This window comes from Chiloscyllium plagiosum, unplaced genomic scaffold, assembly GCF_037043375.1.
Source record: "Chiloscyllium plagiosum isolate Xiang-an unplaced genomic scaffold, Cpla_swu_hap1 HiC_scaffold_4, whole genome shotgun sequence".
Lineage (NCBI taxonomy): Eukaryota > Metazoa > Chordata > Chondrichthyes > Orectolobiformes > Hemiscylliidae > Chiloscyllium > Chiloscyllium plagiosum.
The window spans coordinates 105,027,860-105,054,888 of NW_028270142.1; the positions used below are offsets into that span (position 1 = coordinate 105,027,860).

General features: G+C 39.2%; 1 protein-coding gene across 2 annotated transcripts in view; it reads left to right on the top strand.

Moving 5' to 3' along the window:
* The window catches only part of LOC122548984 (putative C-mannosyltransferase DPY19L4), a 100,544-nt gene that overhangs the window by 32,775 nt on the left and 40,740 nt on the right, over positions 1-27,029 (top strand). For both annotated transcript variants that reach the window (XM_043688044.2, XM_043688045.2), the window contains exons 4-11: positions 3,004-3,094; positions 3,603-3,724; positions 4,976-5,121; positions 7,204-7,327; positions 16,193-16,327; positions 17,407-17,538; positions 19,220-19,321; positions 26,388-26,461. In XM_043688044.2, the coding sequence (XP_043543979.2) occupies positions 3,004-3,094; positions 3,603-3,724; positions 4,976-5,121; positions 7,204-7,327; positions 16,193-16,327; positions 17,407-17,538; positions 19,220-19,321; positions 26,388-26,461 (926 nt within the window). The remainder of the gene's footprint in view (positions 1-3,003; positions 3,095-3,602; positions 3,725-4,975; positions 5,122-7,203; positions 7,328-16,192; positions 16,328-17,406; positions 17,539-19,219; positions 19,322-26,387; positions 26,462-27,029) is intronic.

Genomic DNA, 27,029 nt, shown 5'->3' on the forward strand with positions numbered 1-27,029 from the left:
TGAGGTCACCCTTTACCTCTGATGCCCCAGGGAAAGTAGCCTCTCCCTAAAACTCAAACCATCCAGTCCGAGCCACAACCTTCATTTGGTATCACATGATCAATTCTGCATATTTCAACTGAAATTAAATAAATTTAAGCTGTCACTGCTGTTCTAAATATGAAAAAGAATTCAGCAAGGGATGAGTCAGAGATGGATCGTGTAACTGTAAAGAATTCAAAGTATAATTGATGTAATTCGTATGATCAAGAGGAAGTAGAGAGTAGCATTTGCGAAGTCTGCAGTGCAGTGTTCTGCTTATCCTACAAAGAAAAAGGTACAATTGAAACTTGTGTGTTGTCCTGGTGACACTTTCATGTCTCCCTTTAAGTAAATCTTTTTGTCATCATCATCAGAGCTATGATTTTTCAACATGAGTGCTCTATTTAGAAACATCAGTTTTGACCATTCCAGATAACATCATCTGAGAACATAGTGTAGTCAGTTTCCATTTGTTCATTGTCAACACTGGCTGCCTGTTTTTGACTCTACCATTGTCTCTCAATTCTCAGGCTGTTGGTGTAGCATTTTAAATAATTTTATCTTGGGATGTGGATTTTGCTGGCTAGGCCAGTGTTTATTGTTAACCTCTAATTTCCCTGGAGAAGCTGGTGGTGAGCTGCCTTCTTGAAGTGTTGCAGTCCCTGGATTGCAGGTTCAACCACAGGGCTATTAGAAAGGGAATTCTAAGATTTTGAACCAACAACAGTGAAGAAACAGCAATGTAATTTCAAACCAGAATGGTGAGTAGTTTAGAATGGAACTTGCAAGACATGGTATTCCAATGCATCTGCTACCCTTGTTCTTAAATAGGGGAAATCATGAGATTGGAAGTTCCTGATGGAGGATTTTTAGAGTGAATTACTGCAATGCGTTATGTATATAGTACACATTGCTGCCACTGTATATTGGTGGTAAATGGAGTGAACGTTGAAGGGGATGAATGGAGTGTCAGTCCTGTGTTTAGTTCTGAATGGTGTCGAGCTTCATGAGTGTTCTTGGAGCTGTGGTCATCCAGGAAAATGGTGAGTATTTTATCACACTCCTGATCTTTGCCTTGCAGATGGTGGACCAGCATTGGGGAGAGTGGAGGTGAGTTACTTGTTGCAGGTTTCCTAGCCCGTGACTTAACTCTTGTAGCCAAAGTATTTGTATAGCTAATCTAGTTCAGTTTCTGGTTAATAGTATCCCACAGGGTGTTGATAGTTGACAATTTATCAATAGTAATATTATCAAGGTTATCAAGGCATGAAGGTTAGATGCTGTCTTGTTGGAGATGGTCAGTGTCCAGCAGTTGTGTTACTTGAATGTTAACTGGCACTTATCTTACCAAGCTAGGATATTGTTCAGATCTTGTTGCATGTGGATATGGGCTGCTTTAGTGCCTGAGGTGTTGCAAATGGTGCTCAGATTGTGCAGTCCACATATAATGTTATTGGTGATCTTATTGTTCATTTATGAAGCTTCTGAAGGTGATTGGACCTAGGACCCTATCCTGAGGAACTCCTCTGGTTGAGATAACTGAACTCCAATAACCACAACCATTTGCCCTTTGTGCTACGTTTGACTTAAACCACCGCTAAGATTTTTCCCTGATTCCTATTGACTTTAGTTTTGCTAGGACTCCTTGATGCCATTCTTATGTTAGATAAATGCTTCTTGATGTTGAGGGCAGTCAGTCTCACCTCTCCTCTGGAATTCAATTCTTTCGTCCGTGGTGACAAACGTTATAATGAGATATAAAGTTTAGTCGCCTTGCCATTGAAAATGGGGATATATGTGGACCCTTGTGTTCCAGTTAGTTTTTTGATTGTTCGTGCCCAATTATGATGGAATTTGGCAGGACTGTGGGACTTTGACCTAGTTTGTTGTCTATAGATTTGCTTTATTTAATGTATAGCCTACTTACTTCTCCACTTAGCATGGATGTAATCCTTTGCTGTGACTTCACCATTTTGTCACTTTACTTTTAGTATGTGTGGTATTATTCAAGGCATATTCTTTAAACTTCTGATTGAACTAGGGTTTCTTGCTTTATGATTATGGTAGGATAAGGTTTTGCCCAGCCAAGACATTTGATAAATTGACATTTCAGTGTATACATCACCTGAAAAGTACAAAGTTCTAGCAATATTCTTTGTTGAAGGCATTTTACTTTACCCCTTTGTTGATTGGTAAGAATGCATTTACTGTCTCTAATAATTTGTTATTTTCATTTGGAGCCTCTGCATCTGCGGATTGTATCCCTAATCCTGCTAAAATTTACTTCTGCTGAAAATGTAGTCTCTGCCAGTGTTTTTGCTGACACATTGACTAGTCTCTATTGTACAGATTTTTTTAATGTTCCAGGTTTCCATCATTTGTAGACTTTTTTAATTGAATGAATGTTTTGCTACTTTGACAAGAAATATAAGAATATGGGGGAGATTTTCCTTGGGTTTTGCAGAGGAACCTCAATTATCCAAATGAAATGGGCGGGGAGTATTTTGTTCGGATAATCAAATGTACGAATAACACAGTTTAACCAAGCATCGGGACCTTGAGATCTTGTTCGGATAATCTGAAATTCAGATAATCAACATTCAGGTAATCAAGGTTCCTCTGTATATGTGTCGTGAGGAGCATATAAATTCAGGGAAATCAGGTGAGTTCCTTGTGGTTATGTGCAACATTTTGATTTCCCAATAGTCACTAACTCTGATAATCACATCCATGGTATATCCTTCCCAATACATTTCAAAAGTAACAAAATCAAGAGTATACGTATTGCCTCCATCCCATTTCCAACCAGTGACTGTACATTATCTGCAAAGATTTGCATTTTTGTGAATTCTTTATTTTTGTTTGTTGGTACATGATACTTTAACACCTCAAACGCTTTAAGGTTTCTCACTATTACCTTAATTGTTGCTAGGAATAAGGTTGGAGGCTCGTACCAGCATTGATTGTTTCTGTACCTTTTAGGATCTCGAACGAGAAATCTCCTTTCAAGAGGACAGTGGTTTATACTACTACTATTATAAAAAGATGTTGCAGGCAACATCAATTCAAGAAGGTATTTAAAAAAAAAACTCAGTGTATTTTTGATAGTTTTTTTGTCACAAGCCACAATAATTTGAGGTCAGTCATAACCTTTAGTAGATCTTCTTTGTTTTATTGTAGGTGCTTTTTTGCCTTTTCTCTCTGGCCAGACCTTTACTCCATTATTGTCTTGGTTTTTTTTTTCAAAGTTTGTATCTGAAGTGTAATTATTTTGTCTGGATGTTCTAAATTGTAACCTCCGTTAGTTTACTTTTGTGCATGTGGTTTAGTGTTTTATGTCTTTGCAACCCACTGTGCTTTTGGAGCTCTGATATTTTACGTTTGTTGTGCTTCATTGCTAATGACTTCTGAACAGTTATGGTCGCTCATGCATAACCGTGTTACCTTTCACGGACAAAGTGTTGTATCAAAGTGATTCGCTCAGTACATTTAAACCAGTTTAGACCTGTAATTTTTTCATTCTGTATGTCACACTATTTCAATATTCCTGTTTAATGAAAAATATTTTGTTTTACCATTAGGTCTTTTTGAATTGACACATGACAACAAGACATTATCATTGAGGACCCTTAATTCAGTGCAGCAAATCAATCTGTATCCAGAAGTCTTTGCTGGTATATTGTACCGTATTACTGGTAGTCAAGTATGTATCTTCAGGTAGCCAATTATGGTGCATCTTTAGATGCTTAATTTGGATGATATTTCGCTTAACTTTTTTATTCTGACAAAGGCATTAAGAGAATTATTATTAATGTTATCTGGTGTTGGAAGAGTATATCTTTCAAAGTCTTAAAGCACCACTAATGTGGAGAACCTTGATCATCTTTCATGGTGGAGTAACTACCCTTATAGCTTCCTCGTTACTGATTGTTCTGTCTCTCCCCTTTCAATTGCATGTGTCCACTACTACAGAACTCCGTTCATGCTCTGTATTCCTGTTGGTAATATTTGTTAAGTATTCAGTATCTTACTATTATCCCATAACCCATTTAGAGACTTGAGAAAAGCACTGTCATTTTGTCAGCCACCAGCTACAGAATATGAAATGTTCCTATCAACAACCTCACCGAAAGCATTGACCTCACTGAAGTTGTTGACTTGAAATTCAATACTGAACTTGGTTATTAAAATGTAATTTCCATCAGAACAGAATGAGGATCCAGCAGTGGCCATATCTTCAAAATATTGGGGGCAAGAAGTTTTGTCTTTTAACATTTTTTAAATTTAAAAATAAACCCAATATGAGCCACGTGGATTTCATGTTCTATTACCAAGTTCCATTTTTGAATTTGGCCCAAATAAAATAACCTATCATAGCTGGGGAGAAAGAAACAGTTATACAAAATTTGGTCAAAACCATGGAAACTTGTACTCGAACACTAAACTTTAAATCCGTAACATACACAGTTCTCTTCTCAGCTCTATTTGCAATACTAGTTACCTCTCCACAGTAATAACAATGGGGAAGATTGGATTTCAGTACAAAGGTGATGAAACAACAGATGCCTGTCACAAAAATGAGTTAGTTTTTTTGTGAAAAATGGGTTCTGGAAAACAAACATTTTAATGAATGTTTATTAAGGTGATATGTTCTTATTCTAGAGCATTTCTTCAGAAGATCAGTATAATGGTTGTGGGTTTCTGGTCTGCAACATTAATAATACTATTCTTAATAACTTCTAATTAGAGTAAAACAAATTTCTTTGTGCATGTTGATTCCCTGGCACCCAGAGGGAAGTTCAACTTTCAGTGAATATTGCTTGAAGTCAGGACCACAATGTCATCTAATTATCTGAAGGCAGTGTTTTAGAGACGCTACTTCATACACATGTCTATTCTGTGTGAACTTGTTTTGCAGGAACTAGCATTATTAAGTTTTTTTTTGTCCCCATAGGAAGCAATTGAGCCAGTGTATTTTTACATTGGCATAATATTCGGATTACAAGCAGTTTATGTGACAGCACTGTATGTCACAAGTTGGATACTCAGTGGGACATGGATGGCAGGCATGCTTACAGTAGTGTGGTATATTATCAACAGGTAAGCCTGGCTTAGTCTAGAAGTCATTATTTGTACCTTCACAAATAAGGCATCTAATTGAACCTGGTAGAGTGCTCTTGATCAGTATTAAATTGTAGCTTAGAGCATTCATAATTAATTTTTAATCACCTTATCCTAATTAATATTGAATTTCCTTTTTCTGCCATTTTATACTGAAATGTGATATGGTTGTTGAAGATCTCCTTCAAACATTTGCCCACTAATTTCTTACTATTGCCCATTATTTTTTTAAAGCTTGTGACATTTTGTATTTTGTGTGGCATCTTATTAGTGTCTTTTGGAAATTCAAGCATGTTACATCCACTGTTTCTGCTCATTATTTCCTCAAAACACTCGACTAGATTTGTCATAAATACTATTTCTCCTTCATAACTTCTCTTTGATAAAATTACTTAATTTCTATTTGACAAATTGATTTGCATCTTTTTGAGGGTATAACTAGAAGGTAGTTAAACCCTTGGTAAAACCATACTGACTTTGTCTGATTCTACTGTAAATTTCTAAAGTTCATTGCTAAGATTCATTTAACAATTGATTTTAATATTTTCCTGATGACTGATGACAGGCTCACTGGCCTGTTTTCTCTCTCTGTCTGTTCTTAAATAGTTGCGTTATATTTCCTAATTTATAACCTGCTGGGATCATGCTAGAATCTAGATGCCAAATTGCAATAAGTATTTCATAGTATGAGTGGTCATGCCTGAGCAGTCTCTTCAAGATGATGTAGTTTCCTTTTATAATATAGATTGTGCAGGAATTCACGGTTTTAATATATTCATAAGCTTTTTCTTTGGCTAATGCATGTTCAAGTAGCTTAATCAAAATTGTCATTCCAGATGTTGAATTAATCTGACTAGTTTATTGCAAAATCTTTCACGCATATCTTACATGACCTTGGGACATCCCAAAGTTTTACAGCCATTGATGTATTTTGGAAATGTAAACGTGGAATCATTTAAAATATAGGAGCAGGAATAGGACGTTTGGCCCTTCGAGCCTATTGCTTCATTCAATATGATCATGATCGATCCAACTCAGTATCCTGTTCTCACTTTCTCCCCACACCCTTTCATCTCTTAGCCCTAAGAACTATACCTAACTCCTCCTCAAAAATATTCAATGTTTTGGCCTCAACCGCTTAGTGTGGCAGAGAATTCCGCAGGCTCACCACTCTCTGGGTGAATAAATTTCTCTCCATCTCAGGCCTAAATGGCCTACCCCATATCCTTAGACTGTGGTCCTTGGTTTTGGTTTCTGTAAGGCCTCTCCCTTTCTTCTAAACTCCAGTGGATATGATCCTGACTGATCCAATCTTAGCATCATATGTCAGCCTTGCCATTCCAGGAATTGGTCTATTCAACTTTGTTACACTCTGTCCATAGCCAGAGCATCATTCTTCAGAAAAGAAGACCAAAACTGCACCAGATATGGGAGTCTCACCAAGGCCACATACAATTGCACCAAGCCATCCCTGCTCCTGTACTTGAATCTTCTCACTATGAAGGCCAATATACCACTTGCCGCCTTCATCGCTTGCAGCATGTGCATGTTTACTTTCAGCTACCAGTGTACCAGTCTTATTGCTCCCTCCCCTTTCTCAATCTATTGCCATTCAAATAATAATCTGTCTTCCTGGTTTTGCTGCCAAAGTGAATGCAGTCATTGATGAGCAAATTAGCTGCAATATTACCCAAAGTCCATGAGAGATAAAATATTCCCAGTAATGTTGATTCAGAAAAAAAATCCTGCTGGGAACTTCCTTGCTTTACTGTAAATCATAAGAAATAGGAACAGGAGTAGCCATTTATCTTCTCCAGCCAGCTTCATACAGGAATGTTTAATATCCATTCAATTTAACTTTTCATCCAAAGACAGTCCCTCCAATCATGTGACACGTCCTCAGTACTACGGTGTTGTATCTGATAAGATGCTTCAGTTTCTGCACTGGGCCTTGAATCTACAACTTGCTGACTAACAGTGAGCCAAGCCTGACACCTACACTTAGAATTAAGAATTGAATTGCCATATCTAATGTTCTTCTGATTTTGTTATTTATTTTAGGATCGATACAACCAGAGTGGAATATACCATTCCTTTAAGAGAAAATTGGGCATTACCATATTTTGCATTACAGGTTGGAGCACTCACAGGCTATATGAAGACCAATGTTAATTCTACTATGGAGGTGAGTGTGGTGAATTTAGTTTACCTTTTTTGTGATATTTTGTTTCTAAATAGAAAGTTTGCATATTTATACAACCTATATTTTTAACTCCTGTTTTTAATTTTTAACTGTTGCCTCCAATAGTAACACACATAATTATATGTTAGGTCCTTCATGTAGAGTCATACAGTCATACAGCAGGGAAACAGACAATTTGGTTCAAGTCATCCATGCCGACCAAGTTTCCCAACTTAAACTAGTCCCATTTGCCTGCGCTTTGCCCATTACCCTCTAAATCTTTGCTATTCATGTACCTATCCAAGTGTCTTTTAAATATTGTGACTGTACCTGAATCTACTATTAACTCTGGCAGTGCATTCCATATAAGAACCACTCTGTGTGATAAAAGTTGCTCCTCCAGTTCCTTTTAAATCTTTCTCCTTTCACCTTCAACCTCTGCTCTCTAGTTTTGAACTGACCTACCCTAGGGAAAAGACCATTGCTATTCACCTTATCTGTGCCCCTGATGATTTTCTAAATCTCTATAAGATCACCCCTCAGCCTCCTATGTTCCAGTGACAAAGATCCTAGCCTGTCCAGCCTCTCTGTACAATTCGAATTCTCTAGTCCTGGTAATATCCTTGTAAATCTTTTCTGCACTCTCTCTAATTTAATAATATCCTTCCTATTGCTGGATGATTAGAACTGTACACAGTACTCCAAAAGTGACCACATCAACATCCTGTACATCTGCAACATGATGTTCTAACTCTTATATACAATGGTCTGAGCCATGAAGGCAAGTATGCCATTTGCCTCTTTACCACTCTGTGTATCTATGACGCAACTTTCAAAGAACTATGTACCTGCACCCCTAGGTCTCTCTGTCCAATAATACTCTCTAGGACCCTACTGTTAACTGTGTAAGTCCTGCCTTTCTTTGTCTTACCAAAGTGAAACATCTTGCATCTTTCCAAATTAAGCTGTATCTTCCACTCCTCAGCCCATTGATTCAATTGATTAAAATCCCTTTGTAATTTTAGATAACCTCTTTCACTATCCGCTATACCACCAATTTTGGTGTCATCTGCAAACTTACGAACTATGCTTCCAAAATTCTTATCCAAGTCGTTTATATAAATGTCAAACAACAGTTGACCCTGCACCGATCCCTGTGGAACACTGCTGGTAATAAGCCTTCAGTCTGAAAAACGACTCCCCACACCACCACTGTCTGTCTCTCACTATCAAGCCAATTTTGTATCCAATTGGCAAGTTCTCCCTGAATCCCATGTGATCTAACAATTCCATCAAGGGGATCATCCCCTTCTTATTTCTGCTTTCCACCCAGATAGCTTCATGGATGATTCTCCAGGAATGTCCTCTACAAGTACAGCAGTAAAAGTAACGTTTTCCCTAATCAAAAACGTCACTGTCCATCCTGTCTTGCCTCCCTTCCTATCATGTCTAAACCCTGGAACATTGAGCTGCCAGTCTGATCCCTCCCTCAGCCATGTTTTTGCAATAGTTTTGATTATCCTGGTCATATGTTCCACCTTACCTGTGAGACCTCTAGTATTGAAATAAATGCAGCTTACTCCTTCAGAATGCGCTTATTCTCTAACGCGCTCTTGCTGCCAAATGAATTAACTTGCTCCCTTTAACTTCCGAGCCATCTTCACTTGTCTCTCTCTATCCTCACAACTGTTTAGGATTCCCCTACCCCCGCTCCCCACTTCATGCTAGTTTAAAGGCTGTCCAGTAGCTGTAATAAATCTCCCCACCAGGATGTAGTCTCCCTCCAGTTCAGGTAAAATCCATCCCTTTTGAACCTTGTACGTTTCTCATTTTCAACAATTCATACAATTCCCTTTTTAAAATTGCTTATGGGATCAACTTCCACCACCTTATCAGGTAGGACATTCCAGGTCCTGACAACTCAGATGGTTGGAACTCTCATCATCGCCCCACTGGATTTTCTCCTAATTTTGAGTTCACGAGCTCTCGTTATTGACCTAGCTGCCATATCCATTCCATCAACGTCTCTAAAGTTAAAAATCACACAACATCAGGCTATAGTCCAACAGGTTTAATTGGAAGCACTAGCTTTCGGAGTGCTGCTTGTCCATCCGGTGATTGAAACCACCTGATGAAGGAGCAGTGCACTGAAAGCTAGTGTTTCCAATTAAACCTGTTGGACTATAACCTGGTGTTGTGATTTTTAACTTTGTACACCCCAGTCCAACACCGGCATCTTCAAATCAATAACTCTCTTTGCCTTGAAAAGCTTTATGTGGGACTCTGTTTACTTCTCTGTTCCAAGAGCAACAGATCTCACTTTTTCAAACATCTCCAAGAACTGAAGTCCCTCATTCCTGATAACATCCTGTTAAAACACCGAGGCTAGTACAGGACTCTGAGACAATCGGTCAGCAGCACCTAGAGGATACCAAGGCTCTAGGAGAAACAAAGTAAAAACTGATGATTTAATTGTTTATCTTATTCTTAAGTGGTAAAGTTCATTGGATTTTAATGCTTATATTACTACGGTTAGCAGTAGTAAGAAGTGACACTCATTTATTAAATAGTTAACTGTATGATTAATTAATTAGTTAAGATACAACAGAGATGGCAGGACAAGTGATGCGCGATGTGTTGCAGTTGCAGAATGGAGGAGCTCCTAGATACGAGTGTGATGAAACACATTTGAGAAATTTTTTTAGATTAGATTAGATTAGATTAGATTACTTACAGTGTGGAAACAGGCCCTTCGGCCCAACAAGTCCACACCGACCCGCTGAAGCGTAACCCACCCCTACATTTACCCCTTTACCTAACACTACGGGCAATTTAGCATGGCCAATTCACCTGACTTGCACATCTTTGGACTGTGGGAGGAAACCGGAGCCCCCGGAGGAAACCCACGCAGACACGGGGAGAACGTGCAAACTCCACACAGTCAGTCGCCTGAGTCGGGAAGTGAACCCGGGTCTCTGGCGCTGCGAGGCAGCAGTGCTAACCACTGTGCCACCGTGCCGCCCACCAATGGATTTTAATGCTTATATTACTACGGTTAGCAGTAGTAAGAAGTGACACTCATTTATTAAATAGTTAACTGTATGATTAATTAATTAGTTAAGATACAACAGAGATGGCAGGACAAGTGATGCGCGATGTGTTGCAGTTGCAGCAAGCACCAATGTTTGCTGCTTCAGTAACTTCAGCTCAAAGTTTGTTAGAGGGGTGGCTCTTAGTTATGGTGGCCTTAGTACAATAGAATAAGATTATCTAAGTTAATGAAACCAGGATGTAGAAGTCTTTTGAGTAATGGTGAGAAATGATAAATGCAAGAAGTCACTCCTGAGAATGGTTGACAGACTCTCTAACAATAACCAGATAGCAGGATAAAGGAAGAAATAGCAAGATCTTGTCAGAAAGCTATGATGATTATCTTGGGTGATTTTAATATACATAATTGATTTAGAAAGAAAAACTGATGAATGTAAGAAGTAGGAGCACGAGTAGGCAATTCAGCTCCTCAAGTCATCCCCACTATTCATCAGGATCATTGTGATCTGCTTCAGGCTTCAATTCCTTATCCCTCACCTCTCTGATATTTCAAAAATCTTCCAGCTCCTCTTGAAATACCTTTAGTCATCTAGCTTCCATAACTCCCTGAGATAGACAGGTTCAGACATTCACTGCCTTCTGAGAGAAGAAATTCCTTTGCATCTCAGTTGTAAGTGAATTGTCCTTTTCTCTGTCACTATATCTCCAAGTTTGAGATTCCCCCACTAGTGCACACATTTTCTCAACAACTACTCTATCAAGCTCCCTCAGAATCTTGTTAGTTGCAATAAGATCACCCTTCATTCTTCTAAAGTCTAATGAATAGAGACCTAACCTGTTTGGCCGTTCTTGATAATCAACTCTTTCATCCCAGCGAGCAGCTGAGTCGATCTCTTTTGAACTGCTTCCATTGTCTGTATATTCTTTCTTAACGTGGGGACCAAAGCTGTAAAGAGTACTCTACGTGTAGCTTCATCAACATCCTGTGCAGCTGCAACAAGAATTTCGTATTATTAAATTCCAACCCTTGAACAATAAAAGCCAAAATTCCATTTGTTACCTTAATTACTTGCTACCATTTTGTCTATCATGTACAAGATCACAAGATCCCTCTGGGCTGCGTATTTTTGGAATCTGTCTCCACTTTACTAACAGATTGCCTTTTTGATTCTTTCTATCAAAGTGCTTGACCTCCAATTTCTTCACGTTAAGCTCTATTTGTCAAGTTTTTGCCTGCTCACTCAACCTATCTGTATCCCTTTGCAGACTAATCACAACATGGCCTCCCACTTATGTTTGTATTGTCAGCAATTTTGGATGCATTACACTTTGACCCTCTTCCAAGACTTTAATATAGAATGTAAATTATTGAGGCCCTAGGACTGATCTCTGCAGCTTACCATCAGTTGTACATTTCGAAAAAAGGCTCATTGATAACAATGTTCTGTTCTGTGTGTTAATCAATCCATGCCAACACATTGCCCCCAATTCCGTCAGCTTCTACCTTATGCAATCACTTTTTTAACGAAAACCTTCTGTAATCCATATACACTACATTTACTGGTTCCTCCTTATCAACTCTGCTTGTTATATCCTGAAAGAACTCGAGAAAATTTTGTCAAACATGATTTCCTTTTAATAAAAAACGTTAACTCACTTTGATTGTGTTAAGTGTTTCTAAATGTCCTGCTATTTCTTCTTTAATAATTCATTTAACAATTGACATTTTCCCAATGTCAGATGCTTGGTCACATGACCTATAGCTTCTGTTTTCTGACTCCCTCCTTTCTTGAACAAGGGTGTGTGTAATGGAATATTTCAGTCATTTCAACCACTATCTCGGCAATCATTTCCTTTCAAACCCTTGGATGTATGTCATCGGGTCCTGGTGACTTGTCTGCCTTTAGTCCTTGTAATTTGTCAAATACTTTGTCCCTTTATGATATACTTTGTTACAAGATCAAGATGTGTTAAAGGTAGAATTTCTTTTGGGATAGTTTCTTAAAACAGAACATTCTGGAGCCAACCAGAGAACAAGCTTGGTTTTATGCAACAAGATAGGATTGATTAATTAATCACCTCATAAATAAGGCATGCCTAGGTAGCCTGAATAACTGAATTTTATATTCAGTTTGAGGCAGAGAAGAATGGTTCCAAGACTAGTATTTTAAACTTAACTAGGGACTTTTATTTTCTGTTCTTTAATTGGATGTGGGTGTCATTGGCAAGAACAGCATTTGTTGCCCATTGCTCATTGAACTGTTTGACCTTTTAGGCCATTTTATAGAGCAGTTGTATGTCGGGAGTCATATGTAGGTTAAATCAAGAAAGGACAGCAAATTTCTTTCTCTGGTAAACCAAATGGATTTCTATGCCAATTGAGAGTGATTACAGGATTGCTATTTGACCCGCTTTTAATTCCAGATTTTATTGCATTCAGGTTTATAATTGACCATGGTGGGGCTCAAAACCAGAACATTAATCTAGGACTTTAGAGTCCTAGCCCAATGACATTACCCCTACCGTATTGTCTCTCCTCATGAGTAGGAATAGACTGCTCAGCCCTTTGAGTCTACATTACCATTTGCTACAATTCTGGCAAACTATCCACATTGGTCCCTTTTTGCCATCCTATCTCCATATTCCTTTACATCAGGGCTTCCAAAATGGGAGTCCGGAACCCAAGTGGAGTTGAGACTGAAATTTTGATGTAGTGTGACTCACATGAATCTCTGCCCAAGTCATAACGGATGGCGTACTTGCATCTACTTTATTAAGTTTCTTTTCGGTTTCAGTGAGATCTCCTCTCATTCTTCAAAACTCTTGAACGTACAGGTCTAGTTTCCCCTGTCTCTTTCCAAAAGACAGTCCCACCATCCCTGGAATAATTCTGGTGAACCTACATTGCACCCTGTTTATGACCATAATGGAGTTCTGAAGATAAAGAAGACCAAAAGAGTGCACACTACTCCAAACTAAGGTTCTATACAATTAAAGACTTTGCAACTTCTGTAGTCAAATCCTGTTGTGATAAAAGTCAACATACCAAGAGCCTTCCTAATTTATTCCTGCACCAATAAGTTAGTCTTCAGTGACTGAATACAATATCCAGTTCTTTTTGTATACCTGCACCTTCTAATCTCTTTATGAAATCTTCTGCACCGCTCTCCCTCCTACCAAAGTGGATACCCTCAACTTTTTTTCCACATTATATTTCATCTGCCATTTTATTTCCCACTCATTTAAATTTGACCAAATTCCCTTGAAGCCGCTTTGAATCTTATTGCAACACACTCCCAAATAAGTTGGAGATATGGCATTTGATTTCCACATTCATATACTGTGAACAAGTGTGGTCCAAGTACTGAGCCTTGTAGTATCCCAGTAGTCACAGCCTGCCAATGTGAGAATGACCTGTGTATCACTAGTCTGTTTTCTGCCTGTAAGCCAATACTTAAACCATGCTCGTACATTTATCTCCTATCTCATGGATTTTAACATTGTTATCTAACCTCATCTGGGTGACTTTATCAAAACCTTCTGACTCTCTCTTTTCAATTCTATTAGTAACATCCTCAACAAACCCAGACTCAATTTCTCACTCTCAAATCCATGCTGATTATTCTCATTAAGATTATTATTACCCAAGTGTTCATTTATCAATTCCTGGATATTAAATGCTATTATTTTCCCTACTATTGATATAAGGCTAACAGATTTGGAGCTCACTATTTTCCTTCTCCCACTCTTCCTAAATACTGAGGTGGCTTTGCTATTTTCTAGTCTGTGGGAATGACTCTAGAATCCATATAACTTTGGAAGATCATCACTAATGCATCCCCTATCTCCAAAGACACATCTTTTAATACTCTAGGACACATAATATCAGGTTGTGTAAACTTATTAGCCCAAGGTCTCATTCATTCCTCCAATACAGCCTACTTGCCAACACAGATTTCCTTCTATCATTCATTTTCCCTTAGATCAGTAATTCTCGGAAATTTCTTCTGTTTTCCTCAGTGGAGCCAGGTACCAAGTAATTGTTTAAATTCCCTGCCGTTTCTCCATTCCCCATTGTAAATTCTTCTGATTCTGCCTGAAATGGACCCACATTTGATTTTTTATGTACTTATAGAGTACTTTTTAGTGGGAATTTTTGCTAGTTTATATCTACAGTTGGTTCTGCTATAACACGGTAGTTCCGTTCTCGTTCAACCCCATGTTATGAGAAAATTGCGTAATAGCAGCACTAAACTAATTGGGTCAGAATTGCATTATAACCAATATATGCTTTAAAAGTTTGCACTATAGAAACAGTGTCCTCAGTTCATCGATTGTGTTATTGTGAATTCGCATTGACAAAACGTGCATTATAGAACCACCTGTATTGAATTCTCTCATTGTCACTTTTTTGGTCACCTTTTGATGTGTTCTAAAAAAGGGCAATTATGAGGGCATAAAAGCAAGCTAGTTAAATTGTGCTGACCAATTAGGTTTAGGGATAAGTCAAAAGAGTTACAATGGCTGATATTTTAAGAGATATTTCAGAATGTACCAAATCGGTTAATTTCAGTGATTAACTAGAAAAAGCATACAATTGTGTAATTAGCAAGTCAGAACATTGGACAGAATATAAAAAGCAGAAAAGAATGACAAAACTATTAAAAGGAGAGAAACATTCAGACATGAGAGAATGCTAGCTAGTTGAGAGTGTGAGGGAAAGCTAACTAGAAATACAAAAGCAGTAAGTGTTTTTATCAGAATGGGATCACAGTGCAAAAAGTGTGGAAAGCATTGCTTTCTATCACTGGTATTTAGAAATCTGTCAATCTGTATCTTAAACATACTCAATGAGTGAATTTTTGTAGCCCATGTTGAGTAGAAAATTCCAAAGATTCACAAGCCTCTGAATTAAAAAATATCTTCATCTTTGTCCTATGTCCCTCCCCACTTACTTTGCAACTGTGGCCCCTCATTCTAGATTCCTCAACCAAGGGAATGATCATTTTACCAAAGATTTAGCAAGCAAGCTTTGGTCCTTTGGATAGCGGGTCTAAGGAATTAATAGTGTAAAATAAGGAGATAGCAGACAAATTAAACAGGTATTTTGCATTGGTTTTCATGTAGATGATACAAATGACATTCTAGAAATAATTGTAAAACAGGAAATGGGAGAGGAAAAAATTACCAAGTGGTACTGAGCAAAATATTGGAGCTGAAGCCTGACATGTGCCTGGGTCATTGTGGAGCTAAAAGAAATGCCTAGTGAGGTAGTTGACATGATGGTTTTTATTTTCAAAACTCCCGAGATTCAAAGAAGGCTCCATTAGATTGAAAAGTAGTGAGTATGTCAAAATGGGAGGAAGACAAAAAGTAGAAAACTACAAACCAGTTAGTTTAATAGATGATATAGGGAAGGTTTCAAAGTTATTATCAAAGACATTATAACAGGGCACTTGAAAATTTTCAAGATAAATATTCAAGAGTTAACATGGTTTTATGTAAAGGAGATCACCTTTTACCAATTTATTGGAGTTCTTTGAGGAAGTAACGTGAGCTGTGGGAAAAAAAGGAAGTAGAATGTGTGGTTTTGTTTTCAGACTTTCAAATAGCATTTGATAAGGTGCCAAATCAAAGATAATTGCAGAAAATAACAGCTCATGATATGGGGGTAACACATTAGCATGGATAGAAAATTGGCTCCTGAAAAGAGTAGCCATTATACATGTAAGTTGTGTAGTCAAGTAGATCTTAAATTGAGATTTGTGTATAGGATATTGGGTAACAAAGCTAATGTTGTTATTTCCTCCCACCTAGGTATTTTCATATCTCCTGATGTGTGCCTCTACCTTTGCCTTTATAATGATGTGGGAGATTAGTCACTATGTACTGTTTGTACAAGCCTTCAGTGTTTTCCTGTTGGATTGCCTGGATCTAATTCAAAGCCGCAAGGTATGTGCAAAATAGAGTATAAATTCTTGTTAGGAAGAGAAAGAGTGGACAAAAGGAAGGAAACTGAAGTTAACTAGAGCTGACCACAACATATTGATCATGCACATTTTGGTAATGGTGGTGGCCAAGTTTAAATCATTGCAACTTAATTTTTTGAAGGAAAATCTTGTGTTTGTGGAGTGTGTTTTCATGATAACATACATACACTCTGATTTTGTATCATGATATTCCTGTAGCTCACATAGAGATTGATAGTAAAAGAGTGGCTGACTCATACTGATCTTGAACAACACTGATTCAGAACTCCACCCCAAGAAGTTTTAATATTGCTGGATCCAGCACAGTGATTGCTTCAGAATCCACAGCGTGTTGTTTGTATTAGAAGTGCTTTTAATTAATGGTGTCCACCTGACCCAAGCAGGTAGATTTTTGCTAGCAAGTATGTTTAATACTTCTATCACGGTATGAAATAAAGGGCTCTCTGTTTCATCTGAGACTGTTCAATTGTTGTGCATCACAGGCACAGAAAATGTGTATATAATAGTGTGCATACTTGGCTTTATGCAATAGCTGACTTTTAACAAATGGCATTCAACCAATTATTAGTGGTTCTTGGCTGTTTGGGTGGATCTAATGCAAACACCAGACTGAATAAATTCAGTCAGTGACTTCCTGGAAAACAGCGATAGCCTGAAGCATATAGCTGGATATTATTTTATTTGTAATGGTGCAGTGGCTATGACTATTGATGAATAATTTTATCTATGACTATGAAACAAAATGCTAAAATTATTATTTCTCAGCAATGTTTGGATTATTAATACAGGTCTTTGAAAACTAATTGCTAAAAGTCATAAAGTTATCTTTTGATTCTTGATGACTTTGTAAAGCAGGTGGAAGAAAACAACATTGACTTTTTTTCAAATTATATAGAACCAATGCAGTGCACCATAATTATTTTGTCATCTGGCTGAACACAAATAAAGAAACATACTGAACATAATAGCAAGTTATTTTTCTGTAGCTTTGCTATTTCTGTTGTGAAATTGTTAAAGATTATCCTCATATTTCTTTTGCAGGTGGCTGATGTGTACAGGATGTATTTAGTGTGCCTTGCACTGGGCTATTTTATACAGTTCAGAAATTCTGCTTTGCTGGCTTCCCCATTGCTAAGCTTCATTTGTGGTTCTCACCTTGCAAAATACATTCAGGTAATAAAATGGGCTTGTAAGCCTAATAACTTAGTGTTTTAAGATTTTGATTAAGTATATTAATACCAACTTCATTTTGTCCCATTTAATACAACCAATTATAGAAAAAGTGTTTTTTGCTCAAAGCATTGGCCTAGATTTTCATCTTTACGCGATCAATAATTATGTAATTGGCCATTTCCCAACATCATCATCATCATCGTGCTGTCTGCCGTCAGTGCCCATTCACAATATGGCGACTTGTTGGAGTCATTGCAGGAATAGAAGTAGTGTGATGCTGGACGGAAGGCATTATAGTGCCTTCATTCACTGGAATGAGTCGAGTGTGGTGTGCTGGAAAAGCACAGCAGGTCAGGCAGCATCCGAAGACCAGGAGAATCGATATTTCAGGCAAAAACCCTTAATCAGGAATGAGACTGTGAGCTGAGGAAGTGGTGAGATAATTCATTCACTGGAATGTTAGCTCAGCCTGTACATCAGTACTGGTTTTCCTAATCTTCGCCCCCCCCTTCATCCTTCTTTCCCACCCACTCTGCATTTGATATTCCCTGCTTGTCTTAGCATATGTGTGCACCTAGTAGCCTTATTAGAATATTGGAAAGTCTGAAAGTGTCAATCAAACAAACAACCATTCGTAGTTCGTTTGAGAAAGATCCTATTTATGGTCAAAGAACTGTCAAGCAATAGCCATTCGCAATCTTTTTAGGAGCTCATAAAACTCTCAATCAAATCCATTGACAGTTGTATCAACAACTACTGCTGAGCTGCATTCATTAGTGAGGTTTACAGTTCAATCAAGCATTCAAACTGAAATTCCATTTCACACCTGTCTATGGCTGAATACATTAAAATAGAGGAACAGTTGGGTTATCAACCAAGAAGTTAGTCATCCGAACCATTGCTTCAAATGCAGTGTAGTCAATCACTGCAAAGATCAAAGCTTGAGGCAACTGTCACATTAAAATTTGAATCTTGAATTTTCTGCATGTTGAATGCAGAAGACCACTTAACAACCTTATCCACACCCCAGCCAGCTCATGGTATTCCAGGTGTAGTCATACACTGTTCTCGTCCAGCTCACCCACCTGCTTCTGAAGACATTTTCACTTTCACAATACTTGTCAATTTAATAGCTGTTTACGTTTTCTGAACAAACCTATTATTTAATCTCTGTATTTTAAAAATACTTATCATAAAACATCTAATTGTGACATGTGAAGGTATTAACATCTTTTGAATTTGGCTTCAAAATGTTTCCTGCTCTAGTCTCGGAATTCCCCATGATATATGACACGTGTCAGGCTATGAACCATATTTTCTTCCAAGACAAGGCAGACTCGTAAAAAAAGCAGGGGGTCTAAAATTTCCACTTCTAGAATGGAGCAGGTAAGGACACGATTGCTGCAAGCAGGCTTCCTACTTGCTCTCTTATCCTGCTCTTCAAAAATTGCTACAAAATGGGAGTGTAGCCCAAAATTCTGCAACTGAGTTCTACTTAACATTTTTATATCCCATCCCTCCCCTTTAGTTCCAACACAACAGAGGAATGAAAATCTATCTGTGTTGGAAACAATCTGGTCAAGTTTTCTTTATAAAGTAGAGTTAGTTTAAAACTTTCTGAGCATGATGTGAGTTTTAGTCCTGTTTTATTAATGACTAATTTTCCCCTTTTCTTTAACAGCAAAATCTAAAGAAAGGTCATTTTGTGGCAAGACTGATGAAATTGCTGCTTCATTTCTATTTGGTTTTCACAGTTTCAGTCACTTTAAATCTTGTAATAAAAGTAAGTATGAGATACAGCAGATTGGTATGTATTTTTTGACATTATTATCTTGCATTGCATTTGTGGAAGACCAGTTATACCTTATTTCAATAACTTCAATGGGAACATGGTATTCAAAGAAGGACCACGAGTGGAATTTTAGAGGGGCCTGAATAACATGGGCAATGTTGAAGTCTGTGGCAGAATCACCTGAGAAGTCTGGCGAGACCTACCTCAACATTGGGACCAACTTGCTGTATCCTTTATACAGCTGCCAAGTGGCGAGGAAAGTTTCCTGCTGGGCAGTGGCGAGTTGCCAATTATGGGGAATTATTGATGGTTAGTTTCCTTAGCAATGGTACAACTCACTTCACTTAATATTCAACTTCCTGTCTAACCACATCCAGCGAAGAAACTAGATGTTGAGAATTCTTGATGTGGAAATTGGACCAGTTACTGCCATGTTCCTCAGTAACAGACAGCATCTCCGGGACAATGCATGTGGAGTAACTGCAAGTACCCCTCCGTTCACGGACATTAGCATTTGATACTTACCAACCTTTGACAATCCTCATGACACTTCTCTTATGTAATTGCAGGACAATTAGGAAGCACAGATGTGCATTACAGGGCTTTCTGGCAACTAGTGTTGAAATACTGCTGCACGAATATCTTGGGATGCACGGATGGACCTAGCTCATGGATTGGACCAAGCTGCATCTCATGGCTGCTTGCTTCCTTAGTGCTCACTTAATTAGTGCCAACCTGCATAGTCACAGCAAGCCTTCCTTGCCTTTCTGTGTCAATTAACACAGTCATACAACCAGCCACCTTGTCTTGCTGGCCAACAGAACTCACCCTTTTTCTTTATGGCAGTGCGCTATGTCATACCTGTACCATGTACCAAGCAAATACACTGCACATACAGTAACCAAACAGCTGTGCCTCAAAGTCTAGCAGTGTAGTCCTTACCAAAGTCCTTGGAGGCACCTGTCAGTCAGAGGATCCTGCTACAGTAAGTTGAAAGGCAGACACCAATACCATTCCAAGAGATTGGCAACAATTAGGTTCTTGGTCAGGATATCCATGCCTCTGAAGTCTGCGAATGAGTCAAGGTGAGTTCTGTGGCCTCATAGCAGCCAGTCAGGGGGAAGGCTAACACAGTCAGGGTGATGTACAGACATCAGTCAGGAGTCTGGGCACTACTCGTCTGGGGAATGGGGGAGGAGGCATAGGATACTACTGCTGTGGGGACTTAGGGCTACAGGCTTTGGGATAGGGGCTGCCAGTTGTAAAGGGGGCAACTGGATTTGTAACATATTTATATGTAGAATATGGTTGGGAACTGTGTATTGAGAGGAGTGGGGTCATCTATGATCAGGAGCGCCCTGGCTTCAGAAGCAGGTAGGTGAGCTGGGCGAGGATAGTGTATGACTACCCCTGGAATTATCACCTTTTGTACCATGAGCTGGTTTGGGTGTGAGTAAGGTTAAGTGCCAACTCAAGTAGCAGGTTGAGAAGTGACTTTGGGAGGTGTGAAGCTGATGAGTCACTTTCAAGGCTATCAGAAAGTCAATCTGAATGTTTGGGCCCTCAGTGACACAAAGGAAGAGGCTGGAAGCCACTGCTGAGTGTTCGCTGGCATTTGAAAGTGCAAGTTGGGAAAGAAGATGATTGTAACATGAGTGGGAGGGTACGTTCCTCAATTTGAGGGAGAGGGCTGCAAGAAACACCAATGTGAGACCATAAGACATAGGAGCAGAATTAGACTATTTAGCCATCATATCTGCTCTACCATTCAATCAAGGCTCATAAATTTCTCAACACCAATTTTGTGTCTTTTCCCCATAACCCTTGATCTACTTACCAATCAAGAAACTATCTCTATCTTAAACACACTCAATGACTTGTCCTATACAACCTTCTGCTGATTCAACCCCCTGCCCGAAAAAATTCCTCCTCATATTAGTTCTAAAGGGTTACCTCTTCATTCTGAGGCTATGCCCTTGGGTTCTGGTCTCTACCACTAGTAGAAACATCTTCTCCACATCCCCTCTGTCCAGGCTTCTCGGTATTCTCTAAGTTTCAATCAGATCACCCCCCTCATCCTTCTAAACTCTATCTTTTACAGACCCAAAGTCTTCAACCGCTCCTCATATGAAAAGCCTTTCATCTCCAGGATCATTCTTGTAAACCTCCTCTGGACCCCATCCATTGCCAGCACATCCTAACTTGGGTACTGCTCAAACTGCTCATGATAATCCAAATGCAATCTGACCAGAGCCTTGCAACCTCAGCAGTATATCTCTGTTCTTGTATTCTCACCATCTTGAAATTAACGCTAACATTATATTTGCTTTCCTGACTGCCAACTGAACTTGCATGTTAACCTTAAGAGAATCCTGAGCCAGGAGTCCCAAGTCCCTTGTGTTTCAGATTTCCAAAGTCTTTCCCTGTTTAGAAAATAGTCTACACCTCTATTTTTCCTAGCAAAGTGCATAATCTCACACTTTCCCATATTGTATTCCATCTGTCACTTCTTTGCTCACTCTTCTAGCCTGTCCAAGTCCTTCCGCAGTCTGCTGCTTCATGAACACTACTTATCTCTCCACCTATCTTTGTGTCATCTGCACACATAGCAACAATGCCCTTAGTTCCTCCATCCAGATTGTTAATGTACAATGTGAACAGTTCTGGTCCCAACATTAATCCCTGCGGAATTCCACTAGTCACTGGCTGCCATCCTTTCAGAGATTCCTTCAACTCTCTCTGCTTTCTGCCAGTCAGCCAAGCCTCTATCTATGCTAATACCTTGCCCCTAACATAATTGGCCCTTATTTCACAGACTCCTTTGCAGCACTTTATCAAAGGCTTTCTAGAAATCCAGTTAGATAACATGCACTGACTCTCCTTTGACTAATATGCTTGTTATCTATTCAAAGGATTCTAACAGATTTGTCAAGAATGACCTTCCCTTGATGAAGCCATGCTGACTCAGCCCCATTTTACGATGTAATTCCAAGTACTCTGCAATCTCATCCTTAATAATGGAGTCTGACGGCAGTCTTAAAGAGAAAGAACATTACATACAAATCCATGCACTGTGCAGGGCACAGGTCTGCAGGGTCCCTGCTCTAATCCCTTGCGATCCTAAGGCATTGGCTTCCTGTGTGGTGCACACTTCTCAACCATCGGAAATGCTGACTTCTCATTCACACCATCACTTTTGGACAAGGAAGGCATATAAAGAATAGGGATGTTTGAACAGGAGAGGCCTTACAGATTCACATCCTTGCTACATTCTACATGGACATGAAGTTAGGCATCATGATGTCAGTAATGTTAAGAGCTACACAAATGATGTAGCGTGAGAACAATTAAATTTATACAAAATGAAACTTTATTTAGAATGCATTGTCACCTGTGCCACCAAAGTGCTCTCCAAAGGTTTTTCTCTGTCTAAGTGTTGTCTGAGATGGAGGGAGCCTGCTCAGCAGTGGACTTCATTGGCCCTTGAAGATTGTTCAGCTGACCCAGTGAGTATTTGTCTGCACAGCCCAGACATGCTGAAGGCCTGCTTACCAAAGGCAAGCGGACCTTCCCCAGCTTAAAATTCGAAAGGTTGGAGTGGCAGGCAGGGTGGAGATGGAGGGCTTGATCACCTCTGGGAGTATCTTGAGTGCAGACTTCTGAAGGGGACGTGTGTGGTTCCTCCTGTGGCTGGATGCCTTCTGGCATTGTTGCCTTCTTATGGGGAAGGAGCACCTGAAGTGTGCCAGGTTCCCTCCAACCTGTCACATGTCTGCGGTCCTGATGATCAATACCAGGGTTGATGGGAGTGCGGACTCTGGGGGTGCTGGGATTGCCTCTCCATTGCAGCCCACAATCTATCCATGAAGGTATCCAGATGATGGTCAGCTTGGTCTACTGTTTCTCTTCCATCCAGGGCATATGGCTGGATTGCTAATACCACACGATCATCCCCTGTACAGGAACCAGGTCTCTGGCCGTCCTCTGTATTCCAGTGACCTGGGCATTTCTCCCTTAGCCAGTTAAGGAGCTAACATAGTGAGGTACGCACCAGCTTGTGCTCTCAAACTTTCTGAGGTTGATGTTCCCACTGAGCAGTCAGTACTTGATCTGGTGAGTGGATGGTTGTGGGAGGCAGCTTTGCTGATGCTTCCTCTTGAGTCCTCGATCTTTCCGTCCTCTGAGGCCAAGAAAGTTCCTTCTGGGAGCAAATTCTTTCTCCGCTGAGGTTATGGACATCCTCCTGGCAGCTGCAAGACACAAAGGAAAGGAGTCATTGCCAATGGTTAGAAGAGGTGTGCAAAGAATGACATTGAAAGTGAGGTTGTTGTGAAAGTTGTGGTGGAATGAAAAGTGGTTTTAACTTAATTGGCAGAATATGGACGTCTCAACATCCCCTTCCTTCCCACATTTTTCCCTCATTTCGTGAAATTTATGTCTGTGCACGTTTACCTTCAAAGAAGTAGCCATTCTTTATTTATGAGGCTGTACAATAATTGGAAGTTGTTGGTATTCAGTTCTCCATAGATAGCAACAAAACTTTTTTAAAAAATTGATTCATGGAATAAGAGCGTCACCGACTGGGCCAGCGTTTAATGCCCCGCTCCAACTGCCCATGAGAAGGTGGTGGTGAGCTGCTTTCTTGAACTGCTGCAGTCCACATGCTGTGGATTGACCCATAATACCTGATTCTATGTGCCTTCCTGTATGTATCATTAAACAGTAGTCGGGTAGTAGTTTTGGCCTCTTGATGCATTGCACTGAGACTAATTGTATCATCCCTAATCTTATATTGGCTCATATTGTCTCCCTTTCTTTTTGTTATTTTCATATATGTTCACAGGCAACACTCTTATAAAGCCTCATGGCTGCATCTTAGAGACTGAAAATTTTTCTTTCTGGTGGAACATTAATGTGTTTCTGCCTCTTGTGTTTGAAGAGTATCTGAGTGCAACTTTCGTGCCAGTTTAAAAGTTCTGCATGAGAAACGTTTGCTTGAATCACTGGGCATGGATGTATGCAAAATAATTTGTTTAATCAACTCCACGAACTAAACAGGTGATCTGTGTTTGATTCTCACAAGGATCACTTATTGTGTGGAGTAGGAATATCAGTTGTTTGTCTTTGTGTTGTCTATTGTATGACAGTCTGGTCAATTGTAATGACCCAGCAGCTCCTACCCTATTTACAATCTTGGTTTTCTTCAACCTTTCCATATGGTTTCATGTGTTTGGGTACTCAGTCCCTTACTTTTGGGTAGGCTTGGACAGTAAGCACTTGTTGGCTTGTATTTGCACTGTTGAGTGCATCCTAGCGAAGCCCAATCTCATGCTAATCCAATGTTTAAATTTACATTCTTTCCAGTGGGAGGTCATTTGGCCATGATCATGAAAAGAAACCCTGTCTGAATTTAGTTCCTATCGTCCAAGAGCCAGTTATAATAACATAAATGATATGCAGCCAAAATCAGCTAAGTCGAACACAAGCAAGAGATTGAACCTGGGTTTCTTGTCTGTATGGCTCGATATTTTTCAGTGTAGTGCTTAATAAGTAATCTTCTACTTTATTTATTTTAATCACTGACTGTTTACTTTTTTCAATTTCAATTAAAAAAAACAATGTGATATTCTGCACTGTATGATAACAAAAACAATAATGTGTGTGTATGTATATACATGTATATAGAGAGAGAGAAATTGTCTCATGCACCAGAAAACTGTTTATGCTAAGTACTTAAATGTTTCCCAGAGTAATTTCTGGCAAGAATTGCTAGAATAGTGAAACATGAGCATAAAATCTGTTTTAGATGTGGATCCTGTAAGTGAAGACGATTTAAGTACAGAATAGCAGAACAGGTTGGCGCAGGCTTAGAGTATTGAAGAGCCTCTTCCTGGACTGTATTGTTCTTTGTTCTCAACTTCTATTGGATTATTTACTAGTTTATAGAAAGACTCAAAACTACGTAACTGGCATTCTTTCTTGAACCTACAAAGATTTGATAAAAAACTGCAGTGTATTAATTTAGTGTTATAATCAATAATATTCAGCTCAACTGGCAGTAGCTACTAAGTTTGATCCTGCATAGATCCTTTTTATATTGCAACATTGCAGTCCCACTCATGATCTGTGTTTCAGTGGGAATAAAAGTTGATCATTGCTAGAAAATTAATTGAAAGGTAATGAAAACCATTTAAGATGAAATGACAGGTAACTTTTCCGTCAGATGTGAAGTAAATGATCTGTCTGCCTTATAATTTTGGCCGGAGTAGACAAGCAGAAGGCTGGAAGGATACAGCAAACCAGGTAGCAGCAGGAGGTGGCCATGTCGTCTGCAGGACTGCTGAAGGGTTACACCCGAAACGTCCTCCTCCTGATGCTGCCTGTTTTGCTGTGTTGTTCCAGCCTCTGGGAGAAAGTGAGGACTTTCTCCTAGTTGATTATAACCTTACTGTGAAGTGTCTTCCAAGGATGCTCACTTTGAAGAAGATCTCTTCTTCCCTCTACAAGGATCTCAATGAGTCTGTGTCTCTCTCTCTCTCTCTCTCTCTCTCTCTCTCTCTCTCTCTCTCCACCCCCCAGGTTGTCTCCTCTGCCCTGAAGGTCTTCAGCTACATCCTGAAGCAAACTTGGCACCGCCCTCTTGATCTGTCCTACCTGTCCATCTTCCTTTCCACCTCTCTGCTCCACCCTCCACTCTGACATATCACTATCAGCCCCCACCTTCATCTACCTATTGCGTTCCCAGCCACCTTCCCCAACCCCACCCCTTCCCATTTATCTCTTAGCCCCCTTGGGCCTTCCCACACATTCCTGATAAGGGGCGTATGCTCAAAAATGTTGACTCTCCTGCTCCTTGGATGCTGCCTGACTGGCTGTGCTTTTCCAGCACCATACTTTTTGACTCATGTAGCCTCATGCTTGTCTACCTTGGATTGCAGCATCTGCAGTTTTTTTTTGTCCTATAATTTTGGCCTGCTGTTAGTAGTTTTGTGTTTGCCACTTTGGCTGTGATTGCAACCCGTGAATTCACAATTGCTGTTTATTTAAATATTCACAGAAAATGGTCTCCCAAGAAGAAAATGAACATATATTAAAGTTTTTTGAAGCAAAATTTGATTTGAATACAACAAGGTATATTTGAGTTATTTACTTTTTTTAAAGTCTTTTTGGGAACAATATTTTAATAGATTCTGTAAGTTTTGAATAGAACTTTATAACTGTTGAGTATTGATGCTAATTTAACTTTCTGAGGTGTGATCAGTTTTGTTTGAAGTACATCAGAAAATACGTAATGGTCTTGGTTAATTTGCTAGTAAAGATGCCACAATCGGCTTCACTGTTGTGTTCTGGACTGAAGGGTGAAGTTGCTTAGAGCTCACACTACTGACCAGAATCCTGCTGTGAAAATGTGGAAATGTATATGTATCTTTGTATCTGCATGGCTCTGTTATCCCTACGGTTGAACAGCCTGCTAATGTTCATTGTGAATTTTGACAATGCTAAAGTCTGTTGCACAATTGAGATAACAGCATGTGGTAAAGAAAACGGTTTAGAACTGAATTTTAGTAAATTTAGGGATCACTAATGTTTGTACCTCTGACGCATGAACTGTCTCACCAATTTTTAATTCTGTTTCCAATATGCCTAATATTTTATCACTCATAATTTGCTTAAGAAATTATTCTGAGGATTTATTACT